At 38.0% G+C, this 17,195-nt stretch overlaps 1 protein-coding gene across 1 annotated transcript in view; it reads right to left on the minus strand.

Annotated features, from left to right (window-relative positions):
- Positions 1-17,195, minus strand: part of ETFDH (electron transfer flavoprotein dehydrogenase) — a 33,304-nt gene that overhangs the window by 2,726 nt on the left and 13,383 nt on the right. Inside the window, exons 6-12 of the mRNA XM_070415400.1 lie at positions 16,147-16,224; positions 8,701-8,847; positions 7,211-7,351; positions 5,651-5,794; positions 2,660-2,828; positions 550-732; positions 72-293 (exon numbers count right to left, since the gene is read on the minus strand). Of these exons, the coding sequence (XP_070271501.1) occupies positions 72-293; positions 550-732; positions 2,660-2,828; positions 5,651-5,794; positions 7,211-7,351; positions 8,701-8,847; positions 16,147-16,224 (1,084 nt within the window). The remainder of the gene's footprint in view (positions 1-71; positions 294-549; positions 733-2,659; positions 2,829-5,650; positions 5,795-7,210; positions 7,352-8,700; positions 8,848-16,146; positions 16,225-17,195) is intronic.

Raw genomic sequence — 17,195 nt, forward strand, 5'->3', positions numbered from 1 at the left:
TTCCAAGCAATGGAGACATATTTCGTACATGTTTAAAGCAAACAGGAATGAATGGAAATCACAGTACTGACCTGCAGGGCAGAAGCGCTGCTCGGGCCCATCATATATTGACAGATTTCTATTTACAGGTATACTGTCATCCTTTAAGGTTAAATGTGCTGGCTGGTCATGTTCATGATTAGTACCACTCAGAGCCACAGATGACAAAAGGTCAAAACTAATCTGTCCATCAGGTTTCGGATACTCAATAGGTGTGCAATCCTTGGCTGGCTTGAGCCGATCAGAATCAGAACCTTCAAAAGTTTTGAGGAAGATTTTAAATAAATATACACCACTAATTTTAAAGTACTTAAAAAAAAACTTATATAAAACTTGAAAATATACCAAAGAAATAAGACTTTACCCTCATAACAATGATACGCTGTTCACTTAAAGAGACTGAAGCAAATTTAAAACAAAGTAATAAAAAAGATAACTTTCTCAGCTACTTAATGGATTCCATTCATGAGTTTTTAATGATTATAACACACTCAAATATGTTGTTATTACCTTTATGTTTTAGAGTCCATGGTTCCATTCCTCTAAGTATCCAGTAAAAGATTCCAGTGTAAATCATCCCTCCATATAAACCCAGGAATCCATGGCAGGAGGGTCTTATATTTCTAACAGAATATAGCTCTTTCCACACCCATGATTTCTTCAAATTGTCCTCATACTCAGTTACATGGAGTCCTTTTATTAAAAATACGAAATGTTAAGTGTGAAATTGCCTCAAGAAGTATAAAATACTTGATCAAGGTATTTTGTTTCTGAAATATCTGATGAGTGGATCTTAAATTTAAAAAACAGGTGGTCACAAGAACACACAAAGAATGTTTCATTTATAAATGTTGGCAGCATCTAAATTTGATTTCTTATATTGGTAGCATGGAAAGTTAAGTTTTAAAATTAGGGAACCTGAAAAGGAAGCTTGAGATAAAGAGTTTATGCTTCCTATAAAAGTAAAAAAAAAAATTATAATTGATCAATGAAACACTTCTGTTAGGGGTTGAATTTTGCCCCCCCCCCCCCCCAACCTACCCCGCAAGACACATTTTAAAGTCTAAACCTCCCAGTATTTAAGAATGGATCAGAATGGGGTTGTTGCAAATGTAATAGTGAAGATGAGGTCATACTGGAGTAAACGGAGCCCTTAATCCAGACTGGGGTCCTAATGGGGCACAGACAAGCAGAAGATAGGTAAAGATGGAGGAAGAGATTGGAGTTAATTCTATCACAAACCAAGTGAATGCCGGAGGCTTTCAGAAGCTTGAGAGGCAAGAAAGGATTCACCCAGAGACTACACTGAGAGTATGGTCCTGTCAACACCTTAATTTCAAACTGCTAGCCTGTAAAATTCAAATGTTGTTTTAAGCTACCCAGTTTGTGGTACTTAGTTGTGGCAGCCCTAGGAAATTATAACAATACCTAAAACTTGGTGCATGCATTTAATACTTAATGGGACAAAGTGGTTCTTATAAACGTTTGTGAATTACATAATGACTGTTCTTTTTAAAATGTTTTTATTGATTTCAGAGAGAAGGAAAGAGAGAGAGAAAGTTCAATGATGAGAATCATTGATCGACTGCCTCCTGCAAGCCCTCTACTGGGGATCTAGCCCATGACCTGGCATGTGCCGTGACCCAGAATCAAACTGGGATCTGGTTCACGGGTCGATACTCAACCCCGTATCCACATCAGCCAGGCAGTGACTATGTTCCTTCCAGTCTTTATTTCCTATTCTGGCTCCACTTCTCTCCTTCAGGCTTTAATCCCTAACCTAGTTTTTGGTGATGTACTTGCTCCAGTACTTTCTATGTGCGGTATTATGTTTACATGACAAGTTGGTCCAAAAAGGAAAGACACTTGGCAAGAAAATCAGAAAAATGTTCCACTACTCAACCATCACCCTCCACCTTGCTGTTTCTGTTCTACTTTATCTCCTTCTTCTCCCACACCCTAGGCCTCCCTTCTTACAAAGATCCGAAGGCATAATCAGGTTTTCCTTCCAAGAGGCAGGAGACAAAGACTAAGTTGATAAATTATATAGTGTATCAAAGATGGGAAAAAATTATAGAAAAAAACTTCGTGTGAAGTGGGGCGTGTTGAGAGTGCTGTGTGTTGCAAATCAATTGGATTCACTATGAGAGGTATTTGACAAAGGTGAAGGAAGGAGAGAGTTGGCCATGAGCAAGGACAAGAGAAGGAAGCATGCTTGACACGTTCCTGTCAGTGAGGAAGCCCATACGACTGGAACAAGAGTAAAAAGGTGAAGTCAGAGGGGTGAGGGAACTTTGGCTTTTACTCTGAGAAAAGTGGAGAGTCATTAGAAGGTCTTTTTAGACTAAGGGTTTACTGAGGCTTAAGTGCTAGCTGTTCCTCTCCACTACAGTAGAAGTGTCATAAATGCTGGTGCTTGCCAACCCTGCCAAGGATGGTGCTGGATTCTGTAGTTTGCACAGCTCTTCTGTTTTCAGACAAGACACTTTGGTATTTGCGAGATATCTTACTGTGTATATTATATGTGTGTAATGTAATGCAGTACTCACCAACTTGAAATCAATGTTTCAGTGAAAAACCTAACAAATTTCTATACTTTAAATAAATAGGAAGTTCTTACCTATCGTCTTTGATTGGAGATTTTCACTAGTTAGTTGATTAAAAATAGATTCTGCTGCCAAAACTCCACTTTTCATTGCTGTGTGAGTACCTTTGATCTTGGGAACATTCATGAAACCAGGACTACAACCAATTAGTAAACCACCAGGAAAAGTGAGTTTTGGTATAGACTGAGGAAAGAAACATTTAAAGTGTATTGTTAGCTCAAATTTAACATGGAAAACTGACCACTCCACATTATAGCCTCTTAAATAAATTTAAAGATGTAGAGAAACATTTCTTTAAAAAAAAAAGAAAATGAATATACTGAAGGGGAAAAAAAAAACAGAGCAAGGGCAGTTTTTTCCCCTTCCCAATGAATGAGGATTAGAATTATTACCATTTTTCTATTACAAATTTTTCCTTCTCCCTCCCCATGACTAACCTATATGAAGCAGATTTAAGACCAGAGGGTTCACATTTAAATAAAATGTTTTCATGTAAACTTGCGTCATAGTGAAAAATATTCCCTAAACCTGAATGACTACTATCTAAATTGTGATCTGCTTTTACATCATGGTAACATGATATACAAAGGATGGTACCTTACCTCTGTATACACTTTTTATTTTACTTTGATATCTAGGGATGGAAACATAGGTTCTAATCATGGCATCACAATTAGCTATTACCTTAAATAACATTTTAATTGAGAATAACGTGAATTCCCCCCCCCCCCCCCCCCAAGATAGTTGTTTGGGCCTCAATATACATTATTGATAAAGAACAATGTAATAAAGGCTGATGATATTTTTGGGTTAGCCAATAAAAGCCTATATAGACCCCATAATGTGGCACCTAAATTACAGGTTGTTTGCATGGGAAAATGTACTATAATCTATAGTTTGAAAAGGAAAGGAGAGAGGAAAGGCAGAGTTGTTCATTCCTCCTGCATTTTTTCTTCTCTATGGGTTTCCTGAAGGAAGCCATTGTCTTTGTTGAGAAAGTGGTGGGTGGTAAAGTTTGGCTGATGGTGCTGAAAGTGACTCAGAGGACAGGTGATTAACGGGGAAACAACTGCCATCAGCTGCAGGAAGACATGATGACCAATCTGTGGCCACACAGGTCCCTTTAATTAGAGAATTCTAACTGTAAGGCAGCGGTTCTCAATCTGTGGGTCGCGACCCCTTTGGCTGGCGGACCCTTTCACAGGAGTCGCCTAAGACCATCTTGCATATCAGATATTTACATTATGATTCATAACAGTAGCAACATTACATTTATGAAGTAGCAACGAAAATAATTTTATGGTTGGGTCACAACATGAGGAACTGTATTTAAAGGGCCAAAAAGTTGAGAACCACTGCTGTAAAGGCAAGGTGGTGAGAAGCAAAATGCGGTAGAAGAATGCTGGTAAGAAGGAGATCAAGGTCCCCATCCTTTTACAATACATGTGGGAATGAATTTATGACTGTAGTTCTCTTGGACCAAACGCAAGAGCATCACATCAGGATCACAGAGCAGACAGTATGGGTAAAGGACTTTCCGGAATGCCATTAGCTGAAACCAGATAATGGCTAAAAACTTGGATAATGACAGCACTTTTCAAGGCTGTGATCTTGTTAACACTAAATTTGATTCAAGAACTAGAAGACAGGATGTGGATTGTTAGTGCAAGTTCTTCCAAATTGGTGCTTAAATCCTAAAAAAAAATCGTATGGCACAATGAAAATGTGTGTTTTTAAGTTCTGGGAGGATCCCCTGTGTGGACAGTGTTACGGCACTGGGCATTTTGTTAAGGAACTGGGTTGAGCAGTGGTTGAGCCTGGTCAGGGCACATGCCCAGGTTGCACTGTGAGCTCCATCCCCAGTAGGGGGCGTGCTGGAACAAGGAAAAGTTCACTCAGAAATGCTGTATTCTGGAGCATTCATTAAACTAGGACTACAAATAATTAGAAACCTATCAGAAAAAGGTGAGTTCTGGGTATAGACTGAAGGACAATGAAAATAGTCATGTAATATGTGTTAGATCAATAAAAATAAAACAATGTTCCAAATTATTGCTTTTATGGTCTTTAAAACTAACTGAAAATAAGTTTCTGAATCTTTGACTATTTAAATCGGAAAATTTAAGTAAAAAGTTTAGGTTTTTTTCCTAAAAACCATCTGAGATGTTGACGCACACAAGGCAGATGATTTAAAATGGCAATGTGTATGTGCTATTGAATATAAAAAAACCTAGTATTTGCCTTGGAATTTCCTGGCAGCTAAAGAATAAAAGGCCCAACAAGTATGGCTCAGTGGTTGAACCCAGGGCACATGCCCAGGTTCTTTTGTGAGCGCCATACACAGTGCGGGGTATGTGGGAGGCAGCCAATCAATGATTCTCATTATTGATGTTTCTATCTCTCCCTCTCCTTTCCTTTCTCAAGGAAAAAAAAAATAAATAAATAAAATATATATATATATATATATATATATATATATATAAACAATACTATAAAAAAGGATAAAGAAAAATATCTTGGGTCACATAGTTTTACCTTTCTGGTTAAAAAACAAACAAAAAAAGCCAGTGAAGTCAATATATTCTTTTTTAAAAAAAAAAAATATTTTATTGATTTTTTACAGAGAGGAAGGGAGAGGGATAGAGAGTTAGAAACATCAATGAGAGAGAAACATCGATCAGCTGCCTCCTGCACACCTACTGGGGATGTGCCTGCAACCAAGGTACACGCCCTTGACCGGAATCGAACCCGGGACCTTTCGGTCCGCAGGCCAACGCCCTATCCACTGAGCCAAACCGGTTAGGGCAAGCCAATATATTCTTTAAATTCATGGTGTAATTTATTTAACTACAGTGTGACGCAGTCTTATAAATACTAGGTGACTTGCTGAATTACCTAAATTTTTTCCTATGAAGTGATTTTCTATTCTTTAAATTTATAACATTATATTTTCAATGTTGGATTTATAATACATAAATAAAGAATAAAAAAGATGGGAAACTTACCTGAAAGCCACCTTCATTGAGAGCTCTGGCTCCATACGCAATCCTTTTTCCACCTTCCAATGTTGGCTGAACGCTAGGATGGTGTTTCCACCTCTGGAACTCTCTAAATGGACTCAGGTATGGATTTTGATAGTCCAGACCAACCTTAAAATTTTTATAATTAAATTTGATATATTTATGCAATTAGACATTTTTTATTTCAAATTATGTCAAGCTAAAATGTGAGTAATTTTTATCAGAAAACATGTACATTAAATTTCTTATACTCAAAGTACTTAAGAGAAATATATACTGTAACCTAAATTTAAATAAATAACTAAATAAAATGTTTGGAAAAGAAAGGGTAAACAAAGAATACCTTGTGTTTATAATCAGAAAAACTTTAAATATTTGGAACATATTAATAAATCACTATGCTCTATATAGCAAAGTCCATATTAGAAAAATATTTGTAGGTAAATGTCCCTCACATTGTGTTTCTATAAAAGGAATTGTAATAATTATTCAGTTATCAATACCAACTCTACAAATACATAAGCTATATGCAGTACTACTGAGGCAAAAATGAACAGGATGTAATCACACTTAGAAAAAAGAGGACAAGAAATATTAAAGGTTACATTTTAAAGGCATTACTGTAGTGCTGAAATTAATAACAAAGCCTTTTATGATTTGAAAAGATTAAGTCACTAGAATAACTACACAAAGATGGTGCTGCTGCAACTTGTCTGGATTTCAAAAAGCACATAAGTTTAACAATGGTTCATATGCAGGTTTAATCATGACATTACACAATAAACTGCCACCAATTCTAAGGTGCAGAAATTCGCAATTTTTCTGTTCCTTATGATGTTCAAGATGTAATTTACTAAAGGTATAAGTGGCCAAAAAGGAGAAAATGCTCATGTTTTTAAAAAGTTGTAAGTTCAAACCCAGTGCTGACTAAATTTTCAGGGGCAGCATGTCATAATGGGCTTTGAAGTGTGTAACTGCCTCTGTCATTTAATAGATCTATTTGGGAAAGTAGTTTAACTTGTTTGGACTTCCCATTAGTAAAAAAGGCTATACCTACTTCATAGGATTTTATGAAACTTAAGAATTCTCAGTGAAATATCTAGCAGTGCCTGACACATAGTAGCTACTATTAGGAAAGCTATGTGTGTTAAGTAGACTAATGTCTCTAATAACCATAAGCACTTTACATGCTGATTACATTAGAACAGTGGTTCTCAACCTTCCTAATGCCGCGACCCTTTAATACAGTTCCTCATGTTGTGGTGACACCCAATTTCATTGTTACAAATCGAACATAATTAAAGCATAGTGATTAATCACAAAAACAATATGTAATTATATATGTGTTTTCCAATGGTCTTAGGCGACCCCTGTGAAAGGGTCGTTTGACCCCCAAAGGAGTCGCGCCCCACAGGTTGAGAACCGCTGCATTAGAACATAAGCTTTAAGTAAAGCATTTTACATTCCTCATATTCAAAACCCTTGTTTTATAACCTTGATGATCCAGTGACTAACAGAACTCTCCATAACGGACGTATAACTTACCACAAAACCAAGAGCCACCAGGGGTTCCCCTTCATTTAAATGATACAGGAAAGAGCCTCCATAAGTGTGTCTGTCCAAGGGCCAGCCGACAGTGTGATCTACTCTCCCAGGTTTCCACTTCTTTTCATCAATAAGCCATAGCTTTAAAAAAAAAGTCCTAGAGTATTATTTAAATTTTTATGTCACTACAATGTATAAAACTTGCCAAGTTTGTCTTATTTATGAAAATTACAAGTAAAAAACTGTAACAAGAGAAACATAAAAAAAGTACTTCAAATGTCAAAGAAAATGATATCAAACTGCAGCATGATGAATCAGAGTAAAGAGAAAGGTCAGAAATGTTATGAACACTTTTAGACATTAAGATGTTCAAATCAATAAGACTTTCGTATGATTCTAGGAAACACCCCAGAAGAGATGAGGGAAACTTTTGGGGTTTTTGTAATATTCTATGTCTTAATCTGGGTGGTGGTAATATGGGTGTGTTAACCTTATAAAAATTAACTGAACTGTACACCTAAGATCTGGTACTGTAGACTCTGTTACTCTTCAATAAAATATTTTACTTTTTCTTGCACAGCCCCCTCCTCAAATTAAGCAAATGATTCATCCTACTTTTAGAATGGTAAGTTTAAATTTTAAACAATTTCCATCTAAGACATCGTCTAAAAAGCAGGTAATACGTACAATCTACCAAAACAATTAAACCCTTATTCACAACATAATGAATCTAAACCTTTCTGAGCTTTACCCTAAAAATAAATTTAAACAAAAGGATATAATGAAACTTTTAGATTCTAACTAGAGGCCCGATGCATGAAATTCATGAAAGAGTAGGCCTTCCTTCCCCCAGCTGCTGGCACCAGCTTCCCTCTGGCACCTGGGACCCGGGCTTCCCTCGAAGCCCAGGCTTCATCTGGAAGGACGTCGGGAAGAAAGTCCGGTCTCATTAGCATATTATGCTTTTATTATTATAGATACACTTAAAGTGAAAAAATAGTCTAGTGATTGGATAAATTGAGAAAATACACAACACTTAACCTAACTAAATTTTAGGTTTCATGTCAATATACCAGGACTGAGTTTAAGTTTCATAAATGAAGTTATCTTCACATTACAGTTTTGAATGAAAAATTCTTGTAGGATGTAGTCATCCTATAACTAGCATATGAATAGCAGGTCTAATACTATTATGGGAGATGGCATTACAATTAAAAAAAATCAATGTTAACAAATATTTTCAAGTTCAAGACTTCAGCAATATTTGATAAAACAATTACAACATATAGATGCAATTTAGATAACAATGAATTTTGACTGTAATATTTTCTAGCCCTTTGAAAAATATCCCAAATATTTTCAGTCATAACATTTCAAGTCAATGAAAAATATAACTGTAAAATTAAATCAACATTATAATTACATTATAATACAATGAATTTAAAATCCCATATTTCAACATAAAAAATTACAAAGACAAGCCAGGATACCTCCTTCAGTCCAATTCCATAGGTTTGGGGTTCACAATTGGCCCTCAAATCGAACTTCTTATACAGTTGCTTGGCGAGATGTCCATGGCAACCCTCTGCAAAAATTGTAACTTTGGCATGTAGTTCTAGTCCTCTCTCAAATGTTGTCTAAAAAATAAAAATGTTAAATTGCAACATTTGATAATCTAAAAAATATTCACATCCTGGTCAATTTTGAATTGAATTATGATTCAGTATAGTAGAGACAATGCATATATATTTGAAGTAAAATTCAGTACTGTTATAAGGGGAATCTGATTTAAATTTAATAGTATATTTTGTGTCTTTGTGATACTTTTCTATTTTACTTCAAAAGTACTTGATTGGACAGTTAAGTTTGTAAGAATTAAGACAGCAAATATTATCTAAATTATCTAAAAATATAAAGCAAAAAGTGAAAGGCCATGTCCCCACTATTCCTGACTTCCCAATCCCATCATTTACAGCAAAAAATAATAGTTTTCTTGTGAAATTTTCATGGCAGAAAATTTCCATGAATAAAAAAGAGCCTATTTATATCCTTCTAATAGAATCACACTAAATATATCTGTCAGCTAGTTGCCTTTTTCACTTTAATTTTACTTGTTCTGTATTGCTGAATGTATATTGTAAAACAAATGTTTTTTTTTCCAAAGGGGAAAAAGCTATGATTAAAATCTTTTTTTTTTAAAATATATTTTATTGATTTTTTGCAGAGAGGGAGAGAGATAGAGAGTCAGAAACATCGATGAGAGAGAAACATAGATGAGCTGCCTCCTGCACATCTCCTACTGGGGATGTGCCCGCAACCCAGGTACATGCCCTTGACCAGAATCGAACCTGGGACCTTTGAGTCCGCAGGCCAACGCTCTATCCACTGAGCCAAACCGGTTTCGGCATATGATTAAAATCTTATCTCTTTTGCTCTCTTATATTTTTTTTCTTTTTTTATTAAATATTTATTGTTCAGATTATTACAGTTGTTCCTCTTTTTCCCCCCCATAGCTCCCCTCCACCCGGTTCCCACACCACCCTCTGCCCTTACCCCCCCACCCCCCACCACTGTCCTCATCCATAGGTGTACGATTTTTGTCCAGTCTCTTCTCGCACCCCCCAAACCCCTCGAGAATTGTCAGTCCACTCCCTTTCTATGCCCCTGATTCTATTATATTCACCAGTTTATTCTGTTCATCAGATTATTCACTTGATTTTTAGATTCACTTGTTGATAGATTTGTATTTGTGGTTCATAATTTGTATCTTTACCTTTTTCTTCTTCTTCCTCTTCTTAAAGGATACCTTTCAGCATTTCATATAATACTGGTTTGGTGGTGATGAACGCCTTTAGCTTTTCCTTATCTGTGAAGCTCTTTATCTGACCTTCAATTCTGAATGATAGCTTTGCTGGATAAAGTAATCTTGGTTGTAGGTTCTTGGCATTCATCACTTTGAATATTTCTTGCCACTCCCTTCTGGCCTGCAAAGTTTCTGTTGAGAAATCAGTGACAGTCATATGGGTACTCCCTTGTAAGTAACTGACTGTCTTTCTCTTGCTGCTTTTAAGATTCTCTCTTTGTCTTTTGCTCTTGGCATTTTAATTATGATGTGTCTTGGTGTGGATTTGGATTCCTTTTGTTTGGGGTTCTCTGTGCTTCCTGGACTTGTAAGTCTATTTCTTTGACCAGGTAGGGGAAGTTCTCTGTCATTATTTCTTCAAATAGGTTTTCAATATCTTGCTCTCTCTCTTCTTCTGGCACCCCCATAATTCGGATGTTGGTACGCTTGAAGTTGTCCCAGAGGCTCCTTACACTATCTTCATATTTTTGGATTCTTTTTTCTTTTTGTTTTTCCAGTTGGGTGTTTTTTGCTTCTTCATATTTCAAATCTTTGACTTGATTCTTGCGATCCTCTAGTCTGCTGTTGGAACTCTGTAAAATATTCTTTATTTCAGTCAGTGTATGCTTAATTTCTAGTTGGTCCTTTTTCATAACCTTGAAGGTCTCACTCAATTTATCGGCGGTTTCTAGAGAATTCTTGAAAAACCTCATAAGTGTGGTTTTGAACTCTATATCCAGTAGTTTGCTTTCCTCCATTTCTGTCATTTGTGACCTGTTTCTTTGTCACCCCCATTTTTTATGCTTCCCTGTGTTGATAGAGTGGCTTTCTGTGCTAGGTGTCCTATAGGGCCCAGTGGCTCAGCCTCCCCAATTACCTTTGTGGGCTGTGTGCACTGTCTTGTTGTAGTTAAGTCTTGATTGTTGTTGGTATCACTGGGAGGAATTGGCCTCCAGGCCAATTGGCTGTGAGAATCAGCTGTGTCTGCAGTGGGAGAACTTCTGTGCTGGAGACACCCTTCTGGGGCAAGACTTGCTTCAGTGGGGCTTTGGTGCTCACTGAGTCTGCCCCCTGAGTGTGTCCCTTATGGATCTGAGGAGTTGTAATCTGGATAGTCCCACTCTGACCTCTGGGTACACTGGCTCTTGGGTCTCTAAGGAGGTGCTAATTTAGCCTCTGCCTGAGGCTACCCAGCAGGAGCTATGGAGAGATCTACAGATTCCTCTTCTTTGTTTGGGGTTTGGAGGTGCCCAGATGAGGCCCAGCTGTGAAGCAATGCAAGTTGCTGTGGGGCCTTGGGCCTTTTTTTGGAAGTTCTGGGTCTCTCTGACCCAGCTGCAGTTTGTTAGGTAATTTTCAGATTGCAAAGGGCCAGGCCTTTCATATGCAAAAGCCTCTGGGCACAGCTTGGGTGGGGCGGGGTCTCAGGGGATCAACAGGGTGGAGCTAGAAGCTATGGCTACTTCTCAGTCCTACCCTAAGAGGCCCCAAGTCTCAGTGTCCCAGTAATCGCTGCAAGCACCTCTGAGAGAAAGCCGCCCTCAAGTTCTGACTGATGCCAGACAGTCCAGTTTCTCCCCGTATGAGTCTGGGTCCCCAGAGACTCTCTCGGAACTGGAGTTCAGAGCAGTCGGGAGCTTCAGACTCCCTCCCGATTGAAAAAGACAACCGCATCCTCAGTTGCCAGCACTTTTCACGTGCGCCTCTGTACCTCTGCACTTTACTTCCACACCTCCTCTGAGTCTCAGTGTGCTTCTCTCTTTCCTTCTAGTTGTAGAATTTCCACTCAGCCAGCCTTCCTGTGGTTCTGGATGATGTCCTTTTTGTCTTTAGTTGTATTTTTGAAGTGGTTGTTCGAGGCAGCAATTTCCGGTGTTTACCTATGCTGCCATCTTGGTTTCTTCTAAATTTTATTTTTTAACTAGTTATATTCAACATTCTTTGTATTAGAGTTAAGTGTATAGAATAGTTGTTAGACAATCATATACTTTACAAAGTGATCCCCAGATATTTAAAGTACCCATTTGTACCATACATAGTTATAATACTAGAGGCCTGGTGCATGAATTTGTACACAGATGGGGTCTGGCCAGCCTGCCCCGATGGGGGCTGATCAGGGCAGGATTGGCAGAGCGGGGGAAGGGGCCGTGGGCGGTTGGCCGCACAGTGTGTGTCATAGTGACCGGTCGTTCTGGTCACTTGTCTATATATATATATAGACTAGAGGCCCGGTACACAAATCCATGCCCCAGTGGGGTCCCTGGGATCTGGCAGAAACTGGCTTTTCGACATCCCCCAAGGGATCCTGGATTGCGAGAGAACGCAGGCCAGGCCAAGAGATCTCACCAATGCATGATTGGGGCTGGGGGGGGGATGTGGGAGGTTGGCCAGCAGGGAAGGGACTGCTGGAGGGCTCCAGGGCGTGTTCAGCCCATCTCGCTCAGTCCTGATTGGCTGGACCCCAGCAGCAAGCTAACCTGCTGGTTGGAGGGTCTGCCCCCTGGTGGTCAGTGCATGTCATAGCAAGCAGTTGAGCAGCCTGAGTATATCATTAGCATATTACACTTTGATTGGTTGAACAGATAACCGGCCACTTAGCATATTAGCCTTTTATTATATAGGATTATTTACTATATTCCCTATGCTGTACTTTACATCCTTGTGACTATTTTTTTAAAATTAAAATTCTTTATTATTGAAAGTATTACATATGTCTCCTCCCCTCATTGACCTCTCCCCAGCCGCCCCCACCCCCAAGCACATGCTCTCACCTGCTTACTGTCTGTGTCCATTGGTTATGCTTATCTGCATACATACAAGTCCTTTGGTTGATCACTTACCCACCTTCTCACACCCTCCCCTGCCTTCCCTCTGAGGTTTGATGGTCTGTTTGATGCTTCTATGTCTCTGGGTCTACTTTTGTTCATCAGTTTATGTTGTTTATTATATTCCACAAATGAGTGAGATCACGTAATATTTATCTTTCTCTGACTGGCTTATTTCGCTTAGCATAATGCTCTCCATGTCCATCCATGCTGCTATGAATGGTAAGAGTTCTTTCATTTTTATAGCAACGTAGTATTCCATTATGCATATGTACCACAGTTTTTTAATCCACTCATCTGCTGATGGGCACTTAGGCTGTTTCCAAATCTTAGCTATTGTAAAATGTGTTGTCTTTTTTCTTGTCAATATATATAAGTGCTCTTTGCTATTCCAGATAGTCAATTCCTCCTCCCCCCAATTTACTGTTTATCCACAGACTTCACAGTATCTTTTGATATACATATGTGTTTACATTTTATATAGTTCAAAAAGGTTTGTCTCTTGTAAGTTTTTAATTTTTTGTCACTATCAGGGGTGGGGAACGTCTGGCCCACAGGCCATAAAATGCTGGGAAAAATCTTTTGGTCTGGCCTTGCCAAGACATTAGGGGTGATTTAATTAAATGTTTGACCAAATATAGCAGGCATTTTAAAATTGATAATTTTGTATGGCCCATGAATGATGTTATAAATATCCAAATGGCCCTTGGCAGAAAAAGGTACCCCAACCCTGTGCTATAGCATGGTTTATCCTACTCCTAGGTTATAATGATAATCTAGGGTTCTTTCTCATTTTTTTCACTGTTTTTTAAAATTTATTATTTATTTTTTAAAATATATTTTTTATTGATTTTAGAGAGGAAGGGAGAGGGAGAGATAGAAACATCAATGATGACAGAAAATCAGTGATTGGCTGCCTCCTGCATGCCTCACACTGGGGGAATCGAGCCCACAACCCAGGCATTTGCCCTGACTTGGAATGGAACCTTGACCTCTTGGTTCAAAGATCGACACTCAACCACTGAGCCACACTAGCCGGGCCTTTTCACTGTTTTAAGAAATCATTAGAATTTTTAAAAAATGAAGGTCCAATTCTATTTGCTTCTAGATGGACATACAGTTTTCCGGTAGGTACCAATTATAAAACAATTTGATTTTAATAAACTAAAATATTACTTAGTATGTTTCTGCTTTGTCTTAGAGGAAATGTGTCCCTTAGTGTTGGAGCCACAGTGCCTATAAGCAAACCCCAGCCTGACTACTTAATAGTTGTCTGACATTGGGTAAACTACTTAACCTCTGAAACTTAAAAATGTCCAAGTCAGAATTCTTACAATAAGATGCCTACTAGACTTTGGAGAAGTACTGAATAAGCAGGCGAACATATGATTCTGGGAGTCAGAAAAGGTAGTTAAAACCATGTGACTGGATACAGTCACCATGGAGAAAATGTAGAAAGACCCAACACTGAGCCCCAGAGCCTCCAAATTTAGAGAACAGGAAGAAGATAAGCAAGGTGACAGGAGGAGAGGCCAGTAAAATAAGGAAAGCCAAGAGAAGGTGATCTTAAAAGCCAAGTCAAGAAAGTGTTTCAACAAGGAAGAAGTTATTTGTGTCAGTGCTGCCTAGTAAGGAGGTCAAGTAAGAGAAAACAGAAAGGGTGGGGAAGGGAGCCTAACTACAGTGGGTTAAACAGAGAATGGAACAGCAGAGTAAACAGAATTCTTGGTCTTCTTGCTCCAAACTTGTGGTATTAAAAGATCTATTTTAAAAACTGAGATTTTGGAGTTCAAATGGTTAAGACTCCACTGTAGTTGTCTATATGAATACAATATCTAAAATATAAATTTTTTACAAATGCAGAGCACAGAACACAAAAATATATATCAGAACAAATATGAGAACACACAAAAAATGAAATATCAGATGACAGAATTTGTGTGCTTCAGTTTTGTTGTAATATTAAATATAAACATTTCTAAAAAATAAAATATAACCCCACTGGCATGGCTCAGTAGTTGAGCTTCGACCTATGAACCAGGAAGTCATGGTTCGATTCCTGGTCAGGGCTCATGTCTAGGTTGTGGGCTTGATCCCCAGTGTGGGGTGTACAGGAGGCAGCCAATCAAAGATTTGCTCTCATCATTGATGTTTCTATTTCTCTCTTTCACTTCCTTCCTCTCTGAAACCAATAAAAATATATTTTAAAATGTCCTATACAATAAAATCCTAATATGCAAATCAACTGAATGGCCCTAGCTGGTTTGGCTCAGTGGATAGAACATCAACCTGTAGACCGAAGGGTCCCGGGTTTGATTCTGGCCAAGGGCATGTACCTCAGTTGCAGGCTCCTCCCCCACCCAGGCCATGGTCTCGGCTTGTGCAGGAGGCAACCACTCGATGTGTTTCTCTCACATCGATATTTCTCTCTGTCTTTCCATCTCTCTTCCACTCCCTCTAAAAATCAATGGAAAAATAACCTTGGGTAAGGAAACAAACAAACAAACAAACAAAAACAGCTTTTGAGCCATAACTATGAGACATGCCAAGTCTCAAGACCTCATCTGATACTGATTTAGCCAGTCAAACTACCAGAAGAAGCAATGTAATAGCTAAAGCTCAAGAGCTTTAGTATTAGCAATGCAAATGATTCTTGTCTATAGAAATGAAAATTGTTCAGGTGGCAATGCAGTTGATTGATAACCTACATATGTGTATGTTTTTTGAATGCTCTTTGACTTGGTTGTAATATCTTACTCATTCCTCATTATTGAGTGAAATGAAATCTTCGACACATTTGTTTTATATCTTAAATATGTTTTTATTGATTTTTTAAAAATTATCTTTTTCATAGGTTTTCTTCTTGATTTTTAGAAAGAGGGAAGGAGAGAGAGAAATATCTATCAGCTGCCTCCTGCAAGCTTCCCACTGGGGATTGAGCCTGCAACCCGGGCATGTGCCCTGACCGGGAAACAAACCAATGACCTCTTGGTGCATGGGATAATACCCAACCAACTGAGCCACAACAGCGAGAGCATGTTTTGATCTTTTAAAAAATTATTCTTAAACATGTTTTATCTATTTATTAAATGATGTTTAATTCAAAGACGCCTTTATATATTTTTAATGTGAGAAAAATTCCAAATTAATAATTCTATTCTAACATACACTTAACATGCAGTTTGTAGCAAGACTAAATTATTAAGTTTAAATTGACTCTTTTTTTTAATTTGTCAATTTGTTAAGCACATAATTATTAAAACATTTACCTTTGGTGCACCATCCTTTTGTATGCCTACATCATTGGTGGCAATTCCTTTTATACTACCATCTTCATGAAAAAGGACCTAAAATGAAAACATATTTCATTATCACCTTAGGATTCATAATGACCTAGAAAAGAAACAATAAACAGCCTTAGATTTTTTTAGAAAGTGAACATGTTCTCTAGATTATAGAAATACAGGCTTTAAAATATCCAGGCAAAAGGAAAAACATGTTCTTAAAATACTGCCTTTTAGAATATGAAAGAACACAGCTCAAACAGCTGGAAATGAAAGAAATGCCACCACCTTGATCAGGAAGAAAATGGGGAAGCTACCAGAGAGCTCACTAAAACATCAGTAAGATGAAACCAAAAGCTGTTTGAAGAGTTCAGATATCAAAAACATGTACAGAGCCAGAAATCAAGGCCTGTAACAAATGAAGACCATCAGCATGGATGGAAAGCGAAGTGTCAGGAAAGCTTCTGTCCCAACTGAGTGAAGACTCCCTCCCTCTCCACCCCCGCAAAAAAGAACCCTCGAACGAAAACATAACAATAAAACAAAACAGGTTGACAACAGCCCAAAGCTGATTAAAGTTTATTTCTGGAGCAAGAAGAAAGGGGAAAAACTGGTCAAAAGTATACTTCTCAGGATGAGAAATAGGTTATTCTGCTTCTGTTTCCTCTCTGGAGGAAAATGCTCTTTGGATAAGAAAGTACAAAATGTACATTAGAAGCACATAACAAAAAGCACAGTAGTGGAAAGGTAAAATAAGGATTTGTAGCAATTGGAAATAAAAAGAAAGAAAAAAACATTTTACTTGATACCTTGAAAATGAATTAACAGTAGAATATAGCTATGAACTAGAACTGAAGTCTGGCTCAGAGTCCCAAAAAACTGATATCCTATTGATAATTAGAGGCCCAGTGCATGAAATTTGTGCATTCGGGGGCAGGGGTGTCCCTCAGCCCAGCTTGCAGCCCTCTCATAGTCTGGGAGCCCCGCGATGGGTCACTCCAAAGAGGTAGGCCCTGCCCACCCACCATAGAGCC

This window comes from Myotis yumanensis, unplaced genomic scaffold, assembly GCF_028538775.1.
Source record: "Myotis yumanensis isolate MYYU_CA2020_CCGP unplaced genomic scaffold, mMyoYum1.0.hap1 SCAF_5, whole genome shotgun sequence".
Taxonomy (NCBI): domain Eukaryota; kingdom Metazoa; phylum Chordata; class Mammalia; order Chiroptera; family Vespertilionidae; genus Myotis; species Myotis yumanensis.